At 45.8% G+C, this 19,678-nt stretch overlaps 2 protein-coding genes across 2 annotated transcripts; one reads left to right on the plus strand and one right to left on the minus strand.

The window, feature by feature from the left end:
• Window positions 1–498: 498 nt before the first annotated feature.
• On the minus strand, window positions 499–13,304 carry LOC110487987 (ubiquilin-4). Its single transcript, XM_036970863.1, has 11 exons — window positions 13,161–13,304; window positions 11,957–12,108; window positions 11,474–11,628; window positions 11,048–11,310; window positions 7,933–8,091; window positions 7,525–7,750; window positions 5,736–5,875; window positions 2,892–2,975; window positions 2,606–2,721; window positions 2,152–2,353; window positions 499–2,056 (listed from the first exon to the last, which is right to left on the minus strand). Exons 1-11 carry the CDS (start codon window positions 13,302–13,304, stop codon window positions 1,904–1,906), a joined length of 1,794 nt encoding a protein of 597 aa, XP_036826758.1. The 3' UTR covers window positions 499–1,903.
• Window positions 13,305–15,215: 1,911 nt separating this feature from the next.
• On the plus strand, window positions 15,216–18,044 carry LOC110487988 (lens fiber membrane intrinsic protein). The gene is made up of 5 exons (XM_021559923.2): window positions 15,216–15,652; window positions 16,398–16,612; window positions 17,065–17,214; window positions 17,329–17,463; window positions 17,792–18,044. Exons 2-5 carry the CDS (start codon window positions 16,438–16,440, stop codon window positions 17,854–17,856), a joined length of 525 nt encoding a protein of 174 aa, XP_021415598.1. The 5' UTR covers window positions 15,216–15,652; window positions 16,398–16,437; the 3' UTR covers window positions 17,857–18,044.
• Window positions 18,045–19,678: the final 1,634 nt, after the last annotated feature.

Genomic DNA, 19,678 nt, shown 5'->3' on the forward strand with positions numbered 1-19,678 from the left:
ATATTTGGTTTGGTTGGCTGATATCCACAGCAGAGAGATGCAAAAAGACAGAGTTAATTCACAATTAGTAAAAGAGCATGTGAATCAATCAACAACGATCAGCTGACAGCCCACACTCTTTTCCCCGAGGTGAGTCATGTCTTTAGGGGGCACTAAGTAAATAGCTTGCTTACAATGTGATGATTAGTGTGTTGTTGCAGAAATAAATAGGCCTATGTTATTTGTAGTTTTTTTATTTTTTATTTTCACTACAGAGCCATTTGGTATGTTATGAATTTCGAGATATTATGAAAATAATTATCAAGCGGGGAGGGGGGGGGGTGCCCATTTTTCATTTTGAGCACCTGCCCACTGAAAGGTCTGTGCACGGCCCTGACTACAGAGGTGCACTAAACGAAATGACAGTTTCAATGCACCGTCTTCCAATGCACCGTGACAAATCCTCACTTGACAGGTAGATACTACAGTAGACAACAGTATAACATCGAGGAGCCTCCAGGCTACCAGGAAAATTAATTATTCATTCAACTTAAACGAAACTGTTTCACGACTTCCAGAATAAGTGATTTATAAGTGGAGTGGACTGCTGAATGGAACGCGCAGTATAATTCTGTTCTTCATACTACAAGTCAGGATGGTCACAATTTGAAATAGGGTTCTTATTGACCAACCTAGTTGTATTTTGTAGTACAGTACTGTTAAAAGTTAGTTCAAACATGTTGAATTGGGTATGGATTTTTAGCTGAGGCCAACAGACAAATCACAGCTATGGAAGCCATTGCCAAGGTTACCACAACTACAATGCTAAAATAAAAGCAAAAAGCCAGAACCTAAATTTACAACAACGTATGGTGCCACACCATACCAAAAATGTAAAGCCTTTTTTCATAATATTTTATTCATACATTTTCCAGGAAGAGTTTTGTTTAATGAGACAAAACAGATTATCTATAGGTAGGTATGACTTACACCTCAAATTAAAATACATAATGAATCAGATTAAAATGAAAAGGAAATCTGTCTGTCTCGTCTGTCTTCGTCAGAACCACACCTTTCTTCCTTCATTAACGATTATCATGACATTTCTCAATCTTATCAAAGGTCTCAATCTTGTGGCACCGCCTGTGTGAAGTCAATCTACACCAGCACCGGCAGACTCATTTGATTTGAAGTGTGGGGGATGTGGAAGTGTGGGGGATCTTTTCTTTTCAGCACTAGCAATAAATAGAAAGGGTTTTGGACGGTTAAAGTAGTGGAAAGAGGGGGAAGTGATTGGAGCCTGATATCCGTGTGAGATTGACAAAACTATTTTGTATTTCTCTCTTCCTCCCCTCTCCATATACCCTGCAGATCAGGGGTTTGGTCAAAATGGTGGATTGTTCACATCACTGTAGACAGAAATGCAACATATAGACAAGAAACAAATGCGTCATAACAGCTCTATGCAATGCAGTGAATGCATTTCTATCTGCCGCACTCTGAACTCTCATCTCATTGAATAAACCCCTCAGATTTATTAGAGAGGAAGATGGATGAATGAATCTTGTCGGGTAAAGCATCTCTGTTTAAGAGAGGGTACCTTTCGCCCCCTTCCCTTTCGCACCCCTCTGTTGAGGAGGTCTGGTCAGTCTGGTTCTGCTGGGCAGAGCTCTGTGGATGAGGCTAAGAACAGGGGATATGGGTGTGTGGGGGGGGCATGATCTGACAGGAGATGTTTAGAGTGGTACATATCCTGACCGGGTCTCATCTGTGTCGGTTTGGGACGGTTCATTTCACTTCTTGGTTCTCTGTAGACAGTATGTGTGTGTGTTTATCCCTTGCTACCCAGAGCTGGATAGTGTGTATGCGTGTGTCTGTATCGACGTATGCTTATATACGTAACTGTGTGTGTGCGAGTGTGTCTTTATGAGGGCTGAGAGCCCAGCAGTCTCTCGATGGCAGCGTTGACATCTCCTCCTGTAGCGATCAGGGCCTGCAGGTTGGCCTCTCGGTTGATGAAGCCCATAGCACCCAGCTGCTCCAGCTGCTGCTGGAACTGCACCTCCGGGGTCTGGCTCTGTAGGGGGGCCAGTCACAATCACTCAATCAAATCAGTCAACCAATCATCAACTAATCAATCAAACAGTAAAAGAGAATGTGTGTGGTACATACCGAGGCATTGCCTCCTGCGAACATTTGGAGCATCTGCTGCATCATCAGCTGCTGGGCGGGGTTTGTTCCGGCGCTCGGCGAAGAGGCGGGGTTCTCTGGAGCCACACCCCCTCCTACGGACAGGGGGGTTGTGGGTATTCCACCTGGTAATCCACCTACTAGCCCCCCTGGTAGACCACCTGGCAGCCCACCCGGTGCCAAACTGGGAGACACAAAGGTGTTAGTACAGACTCAGAGAACATATTGCCTAACAGAGGATTTAGGCTACTACCCAAAGTGTCTCAGTGTGTGTGTCAGTGTGTCAGCAGAGGCTGCTGAGGGGAGGACGGCTCACAATAATGGCTGGAACAGAGCGTTTGCTGTATTTGATACCATTCTGCTCCAGCCATTACCACGAGCCCATCCTCCCCAATTAAGGTGCCACCGACCTCCTGTGGGGTGTGTGTGTGTGTACCTGGGCATGAGTCCCGGTGCTTCTGTCTGCAGCGTCTGTAGACCCTGTTGTATCTGGAGGAGAGCCTGCATGGCTCGGGGGTTGGTCATGACAGAGAGCGCCTCTGGGTTCTGCATCTAAACAACATCAGTCACAATCAAACTAACAATGAAACAATTAACATTCTGAAACAAATCTTCCAGTCCAGACTCAATTCAATCAAGTCCTTGGGACAGGTTCAGCTCTCTGTTTGATATGTATGTATGTGTGTATGTGTGTGTGTGTCTGTGTGTGTGTGTGTATATACCTGCTGCAGGAAGACAGGAAGCTGGCTCCTGAACTGTTCCTGCAGTTGGGGGTTTCCAGCAAAAAGGGGATTATTCATCAACACCTGCGGGAGACACAGAAGGTGAGAGAAGATCAGGGTCCTGTCGTTCGCCAGCTGCAACCTGCTGCTTCCCCAGTGGGGAGGTTGTTCACCCTCTTCCTCACATCGGTCTATCTATATGGAGATAGGTACAGCACCGCCAGCTGGACCTGTTCTAGATACCTCGAGGTACAGCACTGCCAGCCAGCTGGACCTGTTCTAGATACCTCGAGGTACAGCACTGCCAGCCAGCTGGACCTGTTCTAGATACCTCGAGGTACAGCACTGCCAGCCAGCTGGACCTGTTCTAGATACCTCGAGGTACAGCACTTCCAGCCAGCTGGACCTGTTCTAGATACCTCGAGGTACAGCACTTCCAGCCAGCTGGACCCGTTCTAGATACCTCGAGGTACAGCACTGCCAGCTGGACCCATTCTAGATACCTCGAGGTACAGCACTGCCAACCAGCTGGACCCGTTCTAGATACCTCGAGGTACAGCACTGCCAACCAGCTGGACCCGTTCTAGATATCTCGAGGTACAGCACTGCCAACCAGCTGGACCCGTTCTAGATACCTCGAGGTACAGCACTGCCAACCAGCTGGACCCGTTCTAGATACCTCAAGGTACAGCACTGCCAACCAGCTGGACCCGTTCTAGATACCTCGAGGTACAGCACTGCCAGCCAGCTGGACCCTTTCTAGATACCTCGAGGTATAGCACTGCCAGCCAGCTGGACCCTTTCTAAATACCTCGAGGTAAAGCACTGCCAGCTGGACCTGTTCTAGATACCTGGAGGTAAAGCACTGCCAGCTGGACCTGTTCTAGATACCTCGAGGTAAAGCACTGCCAGCTGGACCTGTTCTAGATACCTCGAGGTAAAGCACTGCCAGCTGGACCTGTTCTAGATACCTCGAGGTAAAGCACTGACAGCTGGACCTGTTCTAGATACCTCGAGGTAAAGCACTGCCAGCTGGACCTGTTCTAGATACCTCGAGGTAAAGCACTGCCAGCTGGACCTGTTCTAGATACCTCGAGGTACAGCACTGCCAGCTGGACCTCTTCTAGATACCTTGAGGTAAAGCACTGCGAGCTGGACCTGTTCTAGATACCTCGAGGTAAAGCACTGCCAGCTGGACCTGTTCTAGATACCTCGAGGTAAAGCACTGCCAGCTGGACCTGTTCTAGATACCTCAAAGTAAAGCACTGCCAGCTGGACCTGTTCTAGATACCTCGAGGTAAAGCACTGCCAGCTGGACCTCTTCTAGATACCTCGAGGTACAGCACTGCCAGCTGGACCTGTTCTAGATACCTTGAGGTAAAGCACTGCCAGCTGGACCTGTTCTAGATACCGAGGTAAAGCACTGCCAACTGGACCTATTCTAGATACCTCGAGGTACAGCACTGCCAGCTGGACCTGTTCTAGATACCTCGAGGTAAAGCACTGCCAGCCAGCTGGACCCATTCTAGATACCTCGAGGTACAGCACTGCCAGCCAGCTGGACCTGTTCTAGATACCTTGAGGTAAAGCACTGCCAGCTGGACCTGTTCTAGATACCTCGAGGTAAAGCACTGCCAGCTGGACCTGTTCTAGATACCTCGAGGTACAGCACTGCCAGCCAGCTGGACCCTTTCTAAATACCTCGAGGTAAAGCACTGCCAGCTGGACCTGTTCTAGATACCTGGAGGTAAAGCACTGCCAGCTGGACCTGTTCTAGATACCTCGAGGTAAAGCACTGCCAGCTGGACCTGTTCTAGATACCTCGAGGTAAAGCACTGCCAGCTGGACCTGTTCTAGATACCTCGAGGTAAAGCACTGACAGCTGGACCCGTTCTAGATACCTCGAGGTAAAGCACTGCCAGCTGGACCTGTTCTAGATACCTCGAGGTAAAGCACTGCCAGCTGGACCTGTTCTAGATACCTCGAGGTACAGCACTGCCAGCTGGACCTGTTCTAGATACCTTGAGGTAAAGCACTGCGAGCTGGACCTGTTCTAGATACCTCGAGGTAAAGCACTGCCAGCTGGACCTGTTCTAGATACCTCGAGGTAAAGCACTGCCAGCTGGACCTGTTCTAGATACCTCAAGGTAAAGCACTGCCAGCTGGACCTGTTCTAGATACCTCGAGGTAAAGCACTGCCAGCTGGACCTCTTCTAGATACCTCGAGGTACAGCACTGCCAGCTGGACCTGTTCTAGATACCTTGAGGTAAAGCACTGCCAGCTGGACCTGTTCTAGATACCGAGGTAAAGCACTGCCAACTGGACCTATTCTAGATACCTTGAGGTACAGCACTGCCAGCTGGACCTGTTCTAGATACCTCGAGGTAAAGCACTGCCAGCCAGCTGGACCCATTCTAGATACCTCGAGGTACAGCACTGCCAGCCAGCTGGACCTGTTCTAGATACCTCGAGGTAAAGCACTGCCAGCTGGACCTGTTCTAGATACCTCGAGGTAAAGCACTGCCAGCTGGACCTGTTCTAGATACCTCGAGGTAAAGCACTGCCAGCTGGACCCATTCTAGATACCTTGAGGTAAAGCACTGCCAGCTGGACCTGTTCTGTACAGCTGCCAATGAATTACAGACAACCCATTCCCATCGATTCCTATGGATCCCCCTGCGTTCAGATTATTTGTGTCCCAGATGTCACCCTATTCCCTTTATAGTGCACTACTTTTAACCATGGCCCCTATGGGTGCACTATAAAGGGAATAGGGTGCCGTATGACACACTTAAAGTGACTTTATGAACCATGATAACCCCCACTACTCTGTTGCTACAGACCTGGGAGGCCATGTCTGGGTTCTGGGCCAGAGACTGCATCATACTGCGCATGTAGGGAGCAGACAGCATGTTCTGCATCAGCTGGGGGTTCTCTGAAATCTGCTGCATCAGACTCTGCATGCCTGGACTGCTGAACATGCCTGGGAGACACACATACACAGAGGGAGGTTGATGGAGGGTGGGTAGGTGCCGTTGTGTGTGCATGTGCTTACAATCCCCAAACTGACATACAGCGCATTTGGAAAGTATGCAGACCCCTTGACTTTTTCCAAAAATCTGTTAGGATACAGCCTTATTCTAAAATTGATTAAATAAAAAAATCCTCATCTACACACAATACCCCATAATGACAAAGCGAAAACAGGTTTAGACATTTTAGCAAATGTATTAAAAATAAAACAGAAATACCTTATTGAATAAGTATTGAGACCCTTTGCTATGAGACTCAAAATTGAGCTTGGGTGCATCCTGTTTCCATTGATCATCCTTGAGATGTTTCTACAACTTGATTGGAGTCCACCTGTGGTAAATTAAATTGATTGGACCTGATTTGGAAAGGCACACAACCAATTTCTTCAGCATTGAAGGTCACTAAGAACACATTGGCATCCATCATTCTTAAATGGAAGAAGTTTGGAGCCACCAAGACTCTTCCTAGATCTGTCCGCCCTGACAAACTGAGCAATCGGGGGGGAAGGGCCTTGGTCAGGGAGGTGGCCAAGAACCCGATGGTCACTCTGACAGAGCTCCAGAGTTCCTCTGTAGAGATGGGAGAACCTTCCAGAAGGACAATCATCTCTGCAACACTCCACCAATCAGGCCTTTATGGTAGAGTGGCCAGACGGAGGTAAAAGGCACATGACAGCCCGCTTGGAGTTTGCTAAAAGGCAACTAAAGGACTCTCAGAACATGAGAAACCAGATTCTCAGGTCGGATAAAACCAAGATTGAACTCTTGAACGTCGCATCTAGAGGAAACCTGGCCCCAACCTTACGGTGAAGCATGATGATGGCAGCATCATGTTGTGGGGATTTTTTTTTCCAGAGGCAGGGACTGGGAGACGAGTCAGGATCAAGGGAAAGATAACTGAGCAAAGTAGAGAGAGATCCTTGATGAAAACCTGCTCCAGAGCGCTGAAGACCTCAGACAGGGGCGAAGATTCACCTTCCAACAGGACAACGACCCTAAGCACACAGCCAAAACAACGCAGGAGTGGCATCAGTCTCTGAATGTCCTTGAGTGGCCCAGCCAGAGCCTGGACATGAACCTGATGGAACATCTCTGGAGACCTGAAAATAGTGCAGTGATGCTCCCCATCGAACCTGACAGGGCTTGAGAGGATCTGCAGAGAAGAATGGGAGAAACTCCCCAAATACAGGTGTGCAAAGCTTGAAGACTTGAGGCTGTAATCGCTGCCAAAGGTGCTATAACAAAGTACAGAGGGTCTGAATACTTACGTAAATGTGATATTTCTGTTTTTAAATTTTAATACATTTTCAAAAATGTCTACACTTGGACTTTTGTCTTTGTCATTGTGGGGTATTTGTCATTATGGGGTATTGAGGAAAAATATATTTAATCCATTTTAGAACAAGGCTGTTACGTAACAAAATGTGGAAAAACTCAAGGGGTCTGAATACTTTCTGAATGCACTGTATGTATGGGTGTCACGAATTGATAAGTATGCATTTAGGAATTCACGTCTATGTGATATTGCAGTATGTGAAGCTGTAGTATATCAACTGAATGCTGTTACTTCAACCGGAAGTCAGTCTATGTATTACCGTACCATTTCCCAGACTGGCAGAGTTGACACCCAGAGGGTTGGAGACACTGGGGTTGGTGCTGCCAGTGGTAGAGGAGCCTGTGGTGCCCGTGCCCCCTCCACCCTCAGAGGGGTTGGTGGAGCTGGGGGGGCCCCATGGGTTGGGCAGTGGTTCCCGGTTCTCTGTCCTCGATGGCTGCACCCCCCCATCAGAGTTGCCCCCCAGGGCTGAGAAAGGGTTGTTTCCAAACTGGGAGAAAGGAGAGAAATAAGTAATTATCAACTTCTTGAATACCAATGGAGTTTATGTTCAGCACTCTCCACGGGATAGCGTAGAGTTTGTTTCTGAGGCTGAAAAACCTTGGGTGAATCCCAAGGATTTTAACTTAGTTGAATGTCAACTGATTTTAAATCATTGTCATCAGTGGGTACCTGGTCTCGTGCGGCGCTGAACATGGGTTCCTGGATGTCTGTGTACATCCTTCGCAGGGCATTGTAGCCCCCCGGTATGCTCTCCAGGTTGCTAAGCGCCCGATCCTGGTTACGCATCATCTCCTGCATCATAGCAGGGTTCCTGGCCAGCTCCATGGTCTGAGGAGAAGGGAACAGGAAGGGGTGGACAGGATTTTTTCAGCTAGGCTGGGTTCTGGGGTACAGGGACTAGAGGGGTAAGGTAGACCCAAACACCATTCCCAGACACAGATAAGGCTAAGCCTTATTCTGGACAAAAATAATTTGAGCTTTCTTTTTAGTCCAGGACTAAACTTAATCTGTGTCTGAGAAACCTATACCTTTAAATAATTTAGAATGCAGCTAAATGTAAAGATTCCTCTCAAAAAGCAGTCGACTTACAACAGTTAAAAAATAAATGAAAAAAAAAAAACAGCAGCTGCTACATTATTGGCCAAATCTAACTTCTTTGTACACTCCAGGCATCCCAAATCGTCATTAACACAGTACACTCCAGCCAAATCCAACCCGTCATTAACACAGTACATTCCAGCCAATCCCAACGTGTCAGTAACACAGTACACTCCAGCCAATCACAACCTGTCAGTAACACAGTACACTCCAGCCAATCACAACCTGTCAGTGACACAGTACACTCCAGCCAATCGCAACCCGTCAGTGACACAGTACACTCCAGCCAAATCCAACCCGTCATTAACACAGTACATTCCAGCCAATCCCAACGTGTCAGTAACACAGTACACTCCAGCCAAATCCAACCCATCATTAACACAGTACACTCCAGCCAAATCCAACCCATCATTAACACAGTACACTCCAGCCAAATCCAACCCGTCATTAACACAGTACACTCCAGCCAAATCCAACCCGTCATTAACACAGTACACTCCAGCCAAATCCAACCCATCATTAACACAGTACACTCCAGCCAAATCCAACCCATCATTAACACAGTACACTCCAGCCAAATCCAACCCATCATTAACACAGTACACTCCAGCCAAATCCAACCCGTCATTAACACAGTACATTCCAGCCAATCCCAACGTGTCAGTAACACAGTACACTCCAGCCAATCACAACCTGTCAGTGACACAGTACACTCCAGCCAATCCCAACCCGTCAGTAACACAGTACACTCCAGCCAATCACAACCTGTCAGTGATCCAGTACACTCCAGCCAATCGCAACCTGTCATTAACACAGTACACTCCAGCCAATCCCAACCTGTCAGTAACACAGTACACACCAGAAAATCACAACCTGTCAGTGATCCAGTACACTCCAGCCAATCGCAACCTGTCAGTAACACAGTACACTCCAGCCAATCCCAACCCGTCAGTAACACAGTACACTCCAGCCAATCACAACCTGTCAGTGATCCAGTACACTCCAGCCAATTGCAACCTGTCATTAACACAGTACACTCCAGCCAATCCCAACCTGTCAGTAACACAGTACACACCAGAAAATCACAACCTGTCAGTGATCCAGTACACTCCAGCCAATCCCAACCTGTAGTAACGCAGTACACTTCAGCCAATCCCAACGCCAATCGCAACCTGTCATAAACACAGTACACTCTAGCAAATCCCAATCTGGATGTTACACAGTACACTCCAGCCACAGTACACTCCAGCCTGCCACGCAATCTGCTTGTGGATTGCAATGTAATCGTCGTCCAAAAAAGCTGATTACCGATCGTTATGAAAACTTGATATCGGCCCTAATCAATCTGCCATGCAGATTAATTTGTCAAACTCTAATCTCTATTACACTCCACCCTGCCCTTTCCCACCTGGACAAAAGGAACACCTATGTGAAAATTCTATACATTGACCACAGCTCAGCGTTCAACACCTTAGTGCCCTGAAAGCTCATCAATAAGCTAAGGACTCTGGGACTAAACACCTCCCTCTGCAACTGGATCCTGGACTTCCTGACGGCCACCGCCACGGGGTAAGGGTAGGTAACAACACATCCACCACGCTGATCCTCAACACGGGGGCCCCTCAGGGGTTAGTGCTCAGTCCCCTTCTGTACTCCCTGTTCACTCATGACTGCACGGCCAGGCACGACTCCAATACCATCATTAAGTTTGCCGATGACACAACAGTGGTAGGCCGACGAGACAGCCTATAGGGAGGAGGTCAGAGACCTGGCCGTGTGGTGCCAGGCCAACATCCTCTCCCTCAATGTGATCAAGACAAAGGAGATGATTGTGGATAACAGGAAAAAGAGGACCGAGCACACCCTCATTCTCATTGACGGGGCAGCAGTAGAGCAGGTTGAGAGCTTCACGTTCTTTGGTGTCCACATCACCAACAAACTAACATGGTCCAAGCACACCAAGACAGTCGTGAAGAGGGCACAACAAAACCTATTCCCCCTCAGGAGACTGAAAAGATTTGGCATGGGTCCTCAGATCCTCAAAAGGTTCTACAGATGCACCATCGAGAGCATCCTGACTGGTACACATCACTGCCTGGTATGGATACTGCTCGACCTCCAACCGCAAGGCACTACAGAGGGTAGTGCGAACGGCCCAGTGCATCACTGGGGCCAAGCTTCCTGTCATCCAGGACCTCTATACCAGGCAGTGTCAGAAAAAGGCCCTAAACATTGTCAAGGACTCCAGCCACTCTAGTCAGACTGTTCTCTCTGCTACCGCACTGCAAGCGGTACCGGAGCGTCAAGTCTAGGTCCAAGAAGCTTCTAAACAGCTTCTACCTCCAGGCCATGACCCCTGAACATTAATTCAATGGCTACCCAGACTATTTGCATTCCCCCCCCCCCCCCCCACACACCTCTTTTACACGGCTGCTAATCTGTTGTTATCATCTATGCAATGTCACTTTAATAACTCTACCTACATGTACATACTACCTCAACTAACTGGTGCCCCAGCACATTGACTCTGTACCGGTAACCCCCTGTATATAGTATTGCTATTGTTATTTTAATGCTGCTCTTTAATGACTTGTTACTTTTATCTCTTTTTACTATCCGTATTTTTTTTAAACTGCATTGGTGGTTAGGGGCTCGTAAGTAAGCATTTCACTGTAAGGTCCCTCACCTGTCTCATAAGCTCGGGGTTGTTGAGCATGTGGGAGATCTCGGGGTTGCGCTCCATCAGCTGCTGCATCTGGGGGTTGGCCACGATCATCTGCCTCATCAGGTCTGGGTTGGACATCATGTTCTGCACCAGGGGGTTCTCCATGATCTGAGACAGCATCTCTGGGTTGGACATCAGCTGGCTCTGCATCTGCTGCTGCAGCTCCATGAAGTTAGCTGAGCCCATGCCCATACTGCTCAGGCTGGACAGGTCACCGAACCCGGCTAGGAGGGAGGGAGAGGGGCATGGTCAGAGGGCGTGATGGTGATAGTAATGATCTTTGGAAATTGTTGTCGGATGTCTTTTTCAGTATAAACTGTTGGGGGTGTGTGAGGGGGTGGATAGATAAGATTAGAAGTGTGTACTTATTTAGCTTTGTAAACTCACTCAGTATGTTGGGGGTCTGTGGGGGTGCCGAGGCAGGGCCTCCAGTGGACCCTACTGTGGAGGAGTGGGCTGCAGAACTGGGGCCCGAGGAGCTGCCACTACTGCTGCCTACCTGGGAGGTGCAGGAGGTGGAGGAACTAGCACCATCTCCTGCCCTGGAGGGACAATGCACTGATCAGTTATTTTTCCAAATTCACATTAAAGCTCCAAATTCACACATAAATGTCAGTTATAGATCTGTCAGCTCAAACTAGCAATACTATTCTGTAAAACACGTGACTGCCCACTTTAATACATACTAACCAGTTGCGTTACCGAAAGCTATTCGGCGATGCAAGTGGAGACACTACATATAGCCTATTTACCTATTCAAAAGTTGACCAAGCAATTCCTTTTCCAATTCCAATTGTCCCTTTCTGCCAAATGTCCGAAGAAGACGACAGTATCCAACTAAAACACAATATCCATTTTGCATCATCTTACTTGTGTGCCGTCTTTATGACCAGGTGGACTGTCAGGCCGTCCTTGATGCCGTGTTGGTTGAGCGAGTCCCCGTCTTTCAGGATCTTCCCTGCAAAGATCAGAACCAACTGATCCTGCTTGGCTTTGAACCTCCGCGAGATCTCCTCCTTAAACTGGGAAAGGAGGAAGATATATAGAGAGAGGAGGGATGGACAGCAAGAGAAAGAGGGCGGAAGATGAGGGAAGAAAGGGAAACAAAGTGACATAGTCAAACAATTCTAAATGAACTGATTTTAATTCTAAAGCCTTGTTTCTGGGTAAATCCTCATTGCTTATCTCTGGGTAAATCCTCATTGCTTATCTCTGGGTAAATGCTCACTGCTTATCCTATTACAAGAATCATACTACCTGATCACAAATACCAAATCACTCTTAGTGTTGTGCCTCCAGTGAGCACAAGAATACTACACATATGAGAGGCACATTAAACAGGAGTAAAAAAATAAGCTGTAGGTCATTTAGCTGTTCAGGATATCAAATCAGGACTGGAGTGACAGGAAGAAAAGAGTCATTAGCTGACAGATTAATAACACATCAGCTTGAATGTAACAGGGGGACTTGTGTATGGGAGAGATGATTCCCACGGACAGAAATCTAAAGTCCAGTAACTGATATTCAGAACAATGAGGTTCCGTTACATTCTGAAGAAGACTGTTTATAGAGTACCAAGGCCAGCACAGTCGTTTCTGGAGAAACAGCTAAGAAACTAGATAGCTAGCATTTAGCTAACAACATTTATCCAACGTTAGCTAATAATTTACCTAGTTAGCTAACTACTTAGTTAAAATATTGTTTATTTTAATAACTAATATACAGAAGTCACACGACACATTGCCTTGACTGTGCAGGGAATCAGCTGTCATTTGTTGAGTTGGAAAGCCGGTTAGCTAGGCTACATAAAGCAACTAAGCACCTAACAATATGGAGGACTAGAGTAGTTGAGAGTGGTATTATAACAAAGTTAGTGAATAGTTTGCTAAGGAAATAGCTATAAATATCGCTACACCGTCCAATTCTGAAATGTTAGCTCGCTAACTAACTACACTACACTTAACTACACACACACCCACCCACCCACCAGTGGGCATGATGATGATGATGTAGCATAGCAGCTAACGTTTGTGGCCGCTCGCTAGCAAGCTACGGATTAACAAAATAAACGAACCTGAGTGACCGAGGCATCTTCCGATATGGCGATTTCTTCCTTATCTTTCGGGGTTTTGACTGTAACCTTAATAATAGATCCCTCCGAAGATACCGTTGTATCATTGTTGTTATTAACAGGATCTTCACCGCCGTTGTCCTCCATGTTTACTCCTCCGATAGAATCGCTCGGATTTGGCTTCCAATTCCGGGTCAACACTTCCTTTCCAGAAAATTTGCCTCATGATGACGGATCATTTGAACCAAACACAGACCGCAGTACATGCCTTTGCACAGGGACGATAAAGCCGCTGCCTTAGCATTGTCGTCTATGGTAGGCTAGTGAAATATTCCAATGCACAACATTTAATATATACACTACACTTGGCAACAGGGGGTAAGCCATCCTCAAACAAAAATATACAATTGCAGGTTCACAGCAATGATGTATACCGTGCAAAGGCTACCTAAATGCACCGGACTGAATGACAAAGCACTAATGTAATAGCTATTTCACTCCACAAGGCTGTACCTGGTCCTGATGACTATCTTACATGTTGATTTGACTGGCAAAGTTCTTTGTGTTCCAAACTTATTCAAATCAATATTTTTAAGTTGTATATGTCAATATAATCAATATATAACTGTTATAATATAAACATGTATTATTGTGTTAATCTCTTCCCACAGCTGCTGACACAACAAGTGCCCCTGGAGAAGCGTCATGAGTCTGTCTAGCAAACAAGAAGACTATGGTGTCTGTAGCATACCACACAAACCAAGTGTGATTTGGAGTTCCAGTTTGAAAAAGCTGTTGTAGCCTAATTTTTTAAAGAAAAATACCAAGCAGATAGCATATGTACCTCCATATGCACAGCCTTTAAAAAAAACCGTCAAAACATGCCCTGAAATTGTCAACCAGCACTTTTACTTTAAATGATCCCCACCACTCACCTTGCATAATGAAGCAGTCATAAACAGAACCTTATCTGCATGTGTGGCGTCTGCATCCTCTTTAGATTATCCCCACCACTCACCTTGCATAATGAAGCAGTCATAAACAGAACCTTATCTGCATGTGTGGCGTCTGCATCCTCTTTAGATTATCCCCACCACTCACCTTGCATAATGAAGCAGTCATAAACAGAACCTTATCTGCATGTGTGGCGTCTGCATCCTCTTTAAATGATCCCCACCACTCACCTTGCATAATGAAGCAGTCATAAACAGAACCTTATCTGCATGTGTGGCGTCTGCATCCTCTTTAGATTATCCCCACCACTCACCTTGCATAATGAAGCAGTCATAAACAGAACCTTATCTGCATGTGTGGCGTCTGCATCCTCTTTAGATTATCCCCACCACTCACCTTGCATAATGAAGCAGTCATAAACAGAACCTTATCTGCATGTGTGGCATCTGCATCCTCTTTAGATTATCCCCACCACTCACCTTGCATAATGAAGCAGTCATAAACAGAACCTTATCTGCATGTGTGGCGTCTGCATCCTCTTTAAATGATCCCCACCACTCACCTTGCATAATGAAGCAGTCATAAACAGAACCTTATCTGCATGTGTGGCGTCTGCATCCTCTTTAGATTATCCCCACCACTCACCTTGCATAATGAAGCAGTCATAAACAGAACCTTATCTGCATGTGTGGCGTCTGCATCCTCTGGACATAAATGCTAATACTGATGTATTGGGAAATTAAATGGCAGTCATAATTGCTATGTTTTGATCCACTGATTCCGTTAAATCACACATTGATGTTGGCTTTTGAAGAAGGGTATGACATTTCTGTCACTGAAAGATGGCCTATCCCTTAATCAGACCTCACAGACTGTCTGTATCTGTCTTTAGATGGCAGTTTGTGAGCGTGTGTGTGTGTGTCTAAAAAATTCACTGTATAAATACTGTAATGGAAAACTATGATCGCAGAGTATTCAATTTACAATGTATTTAAAAACAGTATTATGAGGAAGCAGGTGAGCAACATATTACAGATGTATTCTATATATTAGAGAGAGGACAACCAGATAGACAGAGGGGCTTTCCATCCCTATACTGTATGTGTGTCTAACAGTCTATCCATGCCGCCATAGCCACACATCCATTGAAAGAAAAAATGTTGGCTTCAGCATGTTGCATTGACTCCAACAGTACTGCATACCTATGCACATCCACAATTCTAGAACATACCAAATACAAACCAGCCAAAGCCCCTACTCTAACCCCCTGACCCCCTCCCAGCCGCCTACACTGAAAGGGCTGTGGGGGTCACATGATCCCGTGCCACTAGCGATGGCTTGTTCAATTGCATCCGTTACATGGGGACTGATTGTTTAAGAATTTTGCTTCCATCAACAGAGGGGATAGCCCAGTGGAGTTCTCTTCCACTCTCCTATCTCTCCTAGGCTTGCAACGTCTCTCTCTCTTTCCCTCTATCCCTCTCTCCCTTTCTCCCCAGAAAGGTAAACGATTAAGAGGGTGTTTTTACTGAAGAAACAAGGTAAGGGGCATCCTAAATACATTATATCTATATAATGTTCCCTTGATAAAAATGTATAGTTGTGCCAAAGACACAGTTACTCATAAACTGAAGTCTGAAAAGAAGACAATAGTGAACTAGTGGTTGAATAAACACTGATCAAACTCAATTAAGTGCTTGGCAGAACTTACTTGGCAAAAGAGCTGTTTAAGGGTACTAGTTGTAAACGTGCATTCTATGACAATGTAAAAACCGCATGCGTGTTTGTTTATGCTATATGGAGTAAATGTTCATATATGTTAACAGGTGTCGTACAAAGCTTAGATTGTATCTGACTTATTGTCTGTGCCATAGAATCATATGAAGTAGTGCTTATGAGTGAGCTCAACTGATAATAATTATAAACTCTGTAATATATATGATCCCAAAATTACCAGTATTTTGAGACTACTGTGATTCAGCAATTTGTACTTTGGCTTTCAAATATTGTTGTCCATGTAACAGTTATTTCCTGTGTCAAGAATCATACTGAACTTATTTCTGTTTCTATTACATTCTTTCCAGTATGGAATAATAATTATTAAAATTGAGTGTGTTCTACATACGTAGATCATACCAGATAGGTACAGGTGTGTCTGTCTAGCTTCATCATCTCCCTCCCCAGTAGGAAGAACTACGAAGTGGCCAGAGCAAACTGAGTGTGTGTCATACAAAACATTGTATAATCCAGGTGTGTTTACCCACCCTCCTTCGTCTTCCCATGCAGTATCAGGTACCACACAGTGGCCACAGCAGCTTCTCTTAGGATGTACAGCTTCATGGGAGGGGGCCTGTTCTGTGCCATGGTGGGGAACATCCTGCTGGTGGTCTCCACAGCAACAGACTACTGGATGCAGTACCGTCTGTCGGGCAGCTTCGCCCACCAGGGCCTGTGGAGGTACTGCATGTCGGGAAAGTGTTACATGCAGACGGACAGCATCGGTGAGAACACACATCAAGCAAAACCTCCCAAATGGCACCCTATTCCCTATGCCCATAGGGCTCTGGTCTAAAGTATGGCACTATATAGGGAATAGGGTACCATTTGGGGGACACAGACTAAGAGAGCAATAGTAATTAAAACTATGTTTACCACTCCTGTACATGGCCCAAGAGAATAGGCTACCTGCAGCATCTCAGTAGTTAATAGAGGCTTCCTCCTAGTCTAGTTGAAGTAATTTGTCAGAGACATCTCATCAATGGCTGCTTTGTTTCATGTTACAATCCTGTTGTCACAAACCCGTTCCTGGAATGTAATGTTGCACATGAGAAGAAATACGGCGCCATCTAGAGGCTGAGAATGGTACTAGGTTTAGTTGTCAAACTGCCTGAAGGAGGGATGCTGGGGCTCTGTTGTTGTCTTCCTGCTCACTACTCTGTCTGTCCCCTTCTAGCATATTGGAATGCCACCCGGGCCTTTATGATCCTGTCAGGGATGTCGTGCTTTGCGGGCATCATCGCAGGCATCCTCTCCTTCGCCCACTTCTCCGCCTTCGAGAGGTTCAACCGCTCCTTTGCGGCAGGGATCATGTTTTTCGTCTCCAGTGAGTCTCACACTTGCACACCCGCACACATACGCGCACACACATGCACACATGCACACACACACATGTTTAGTACAGCATATTTACCTTATATATTCCCCTGCCTTCTCCCAGCCTTATTTGTTCTTCTGGCAATGGCCATCTACACGGGTGTGACAGTGAACTTTCTGGGCAAGCGTTTCGGTGACTGGCGTTTCTCTTGGTCCTACATATTGGGCTGGGTGGCACTGCTCATGACCTTCTTTGCAGGTAAGAACTGACATACAGGGTCAATCACAGTACTCAAAACTGGCTCCATACCAACATGCCCAATATTTCTATTGCCCGGTCCAAAAACAACACACAAGCCCTGAGTCCCCCAGCATGAGCAGATCTGAAGAGTCTGATGAAAGCAATATGGTGATGATTTCCCCTAGCCTTCCAATGGGTTAGAGGGGCCTTGCTCCATCATAGTGCTGAACCTTCAGACCTGATAGATAGTGTAGGTGCTGACGGGAGGCTTGTGGTTTTTTGGGTGTGTACAGCTGGTTTCTAATGTCCATTGTCCATTAACCTGTGTGTGCTCTGTGTGTTCCAGGGATATTTTACATGTGTGCCTACAGAATGCATGAATGTAGGAGAGGAGGCGGCCCTACACGCTAGAGAGAAAGACACAGCAAATCGCACAAACTGTTTAAAAAAACAACATTTAACACTGAATGAATGACCTTAACATATGACAGAAAGCCTTCATGCCTACATGGGCCTCCATCCCCTGATGCTTCCAATGGATTTCCTGGATAAATAAAGACTTGATAGAAAAATATACAACAGCTTTCTGCCATTCACATGAAAAGAAGAATGATAACAACTTTATTTAGAAAGACAATTCCACTAGTTTCTTTATCTATGTACAGTAAACAGGAAAATATGTTTCAAAATGGCTAGCACTGCAATGGTTATGGTATCTCCTTAGTGCCCTTTTCAAGCATATATGTGAGATGAGAACAGGCATTTTGGACATGCAAATGTAGCCTATTGTAGTTTTGGTTAGGAATATGGGCAGGTGGAGCCATGCTGACTAGGCAAGTTCTCATATTTTCCAATAAAGTTCCTCTCTAAATGCTCTGTTGTCTCTATGTTGATACTTAGTGCACAGTCCACCTTTTTAGGGTGTATTTAGTGATGGTTGTGTTAGTGATGGCTGTCTTATACATGATGCACACAAAGTTTTACCACAAGATGGCGGCCCTAAACCAGCTTTCATTAGCAGGGCTTCTTTGCACATACTGCTAGACAAGTTGCTTCCATTGCCTGGGATGCTTATGTTGCCAGGCAAATCACAAAGCCAAAGCAACTGCCTGAAGCTGAGAGGGCCACATCTTGCAAAAGGTAAAGATTTGTCATACATTTTCTGTAAGATTGACTGGTATTATGCAGATTTTCCCTGTTCAATATCTACCACAATTAATCATGTTTTACTTTCCCCAAGGCAAAGAGCTAAGAAGTGGACCCAAGGTGGCCCCAGTCACAAGCTAATACATGAGACCTTCAGGACATGTTTTACTTTCCCCAAGGCAAAGAGCTAAGAAGTGGACCCAAGGTGGCCCCAGTCACAAGCTAATACATGAGACCTCCAGGACATGTTTTACTTTCCCCAAGGCAAAGAGCTAAGAAGTGGACCCAAGGTGGCCCCAGTCACAAGCTAATACATGAGACCTCCATGACATGTTTTTGCATTGTTATGTATCGTTTGTAATGAAGAAACTACTGCACAACCAAGTGGAAAACAATTCCCTAGGGCTACCTTAACTGGCATGATGTCAACACTAATAGGAGATAAGAATCCCACACGTTAAGGGAAACCAGTCTCCTTTATTTCACAACTTAGTTTTTTGTGAGAAAAGGCTTCCCTCGAACCCCAACCCTCATCCTGTGGAAACGTCTATTGTCCTTTACAGTTGTTGACATCTTCAAGAATACTCTAGGTTTCACATAACTACTGAAGGAACCCATGGAGGGTTCTAGAACACCCTGTAGACAATGAGAGAAGAATTGGACAGAATGTGATGGATAATTCCTGGACCACTAGGGTGGGGTGGCGATGTGTTTGTTGCAATGCCTATGTCCACAGTCACAGCTTGCACCTCGATTGAGATATTTGGCAATGGTCATAATCTGGAAGGTTAAAGAAACACTAGGCGTTGAGGTAATGGGTGATTGGGCTATTCCTGAACCAGGAACAATGGGAGAAATTTAAATATGTTGTTATCGAATGCATGCCTCTGTCCACATTTCCTTACTTGGCCCCCAAATGTAATGTGTCTGCACTGAAAAATACATTACATAAATCTTACTTTTATTAAATTAATTTCAATGCATCATGGATAGCATATCTGTTGTTTTGGCTTAACAGCCATCTCAGCGTGAAGGTCTTCATATCACCAATAACAGTCAGTTCCCTAGCTACATATAAGAAACAAAA

The sequence above is a fragment of the Oncorhynchus mykiss genome, chromosome 32 (assembly GCF_013265735.2).
Source record: "Oncorhynchus mykiss isolate Arlee chromosome 32, USDA_OmykA_1.1, whole genome shotgun sequence".
NCBI lineage: Eukaryota > Metazoa > Chordata > Actinopteri > Salmoniformes > Salmonidae > Oncorhynchus > Oncorhynchus mykiss.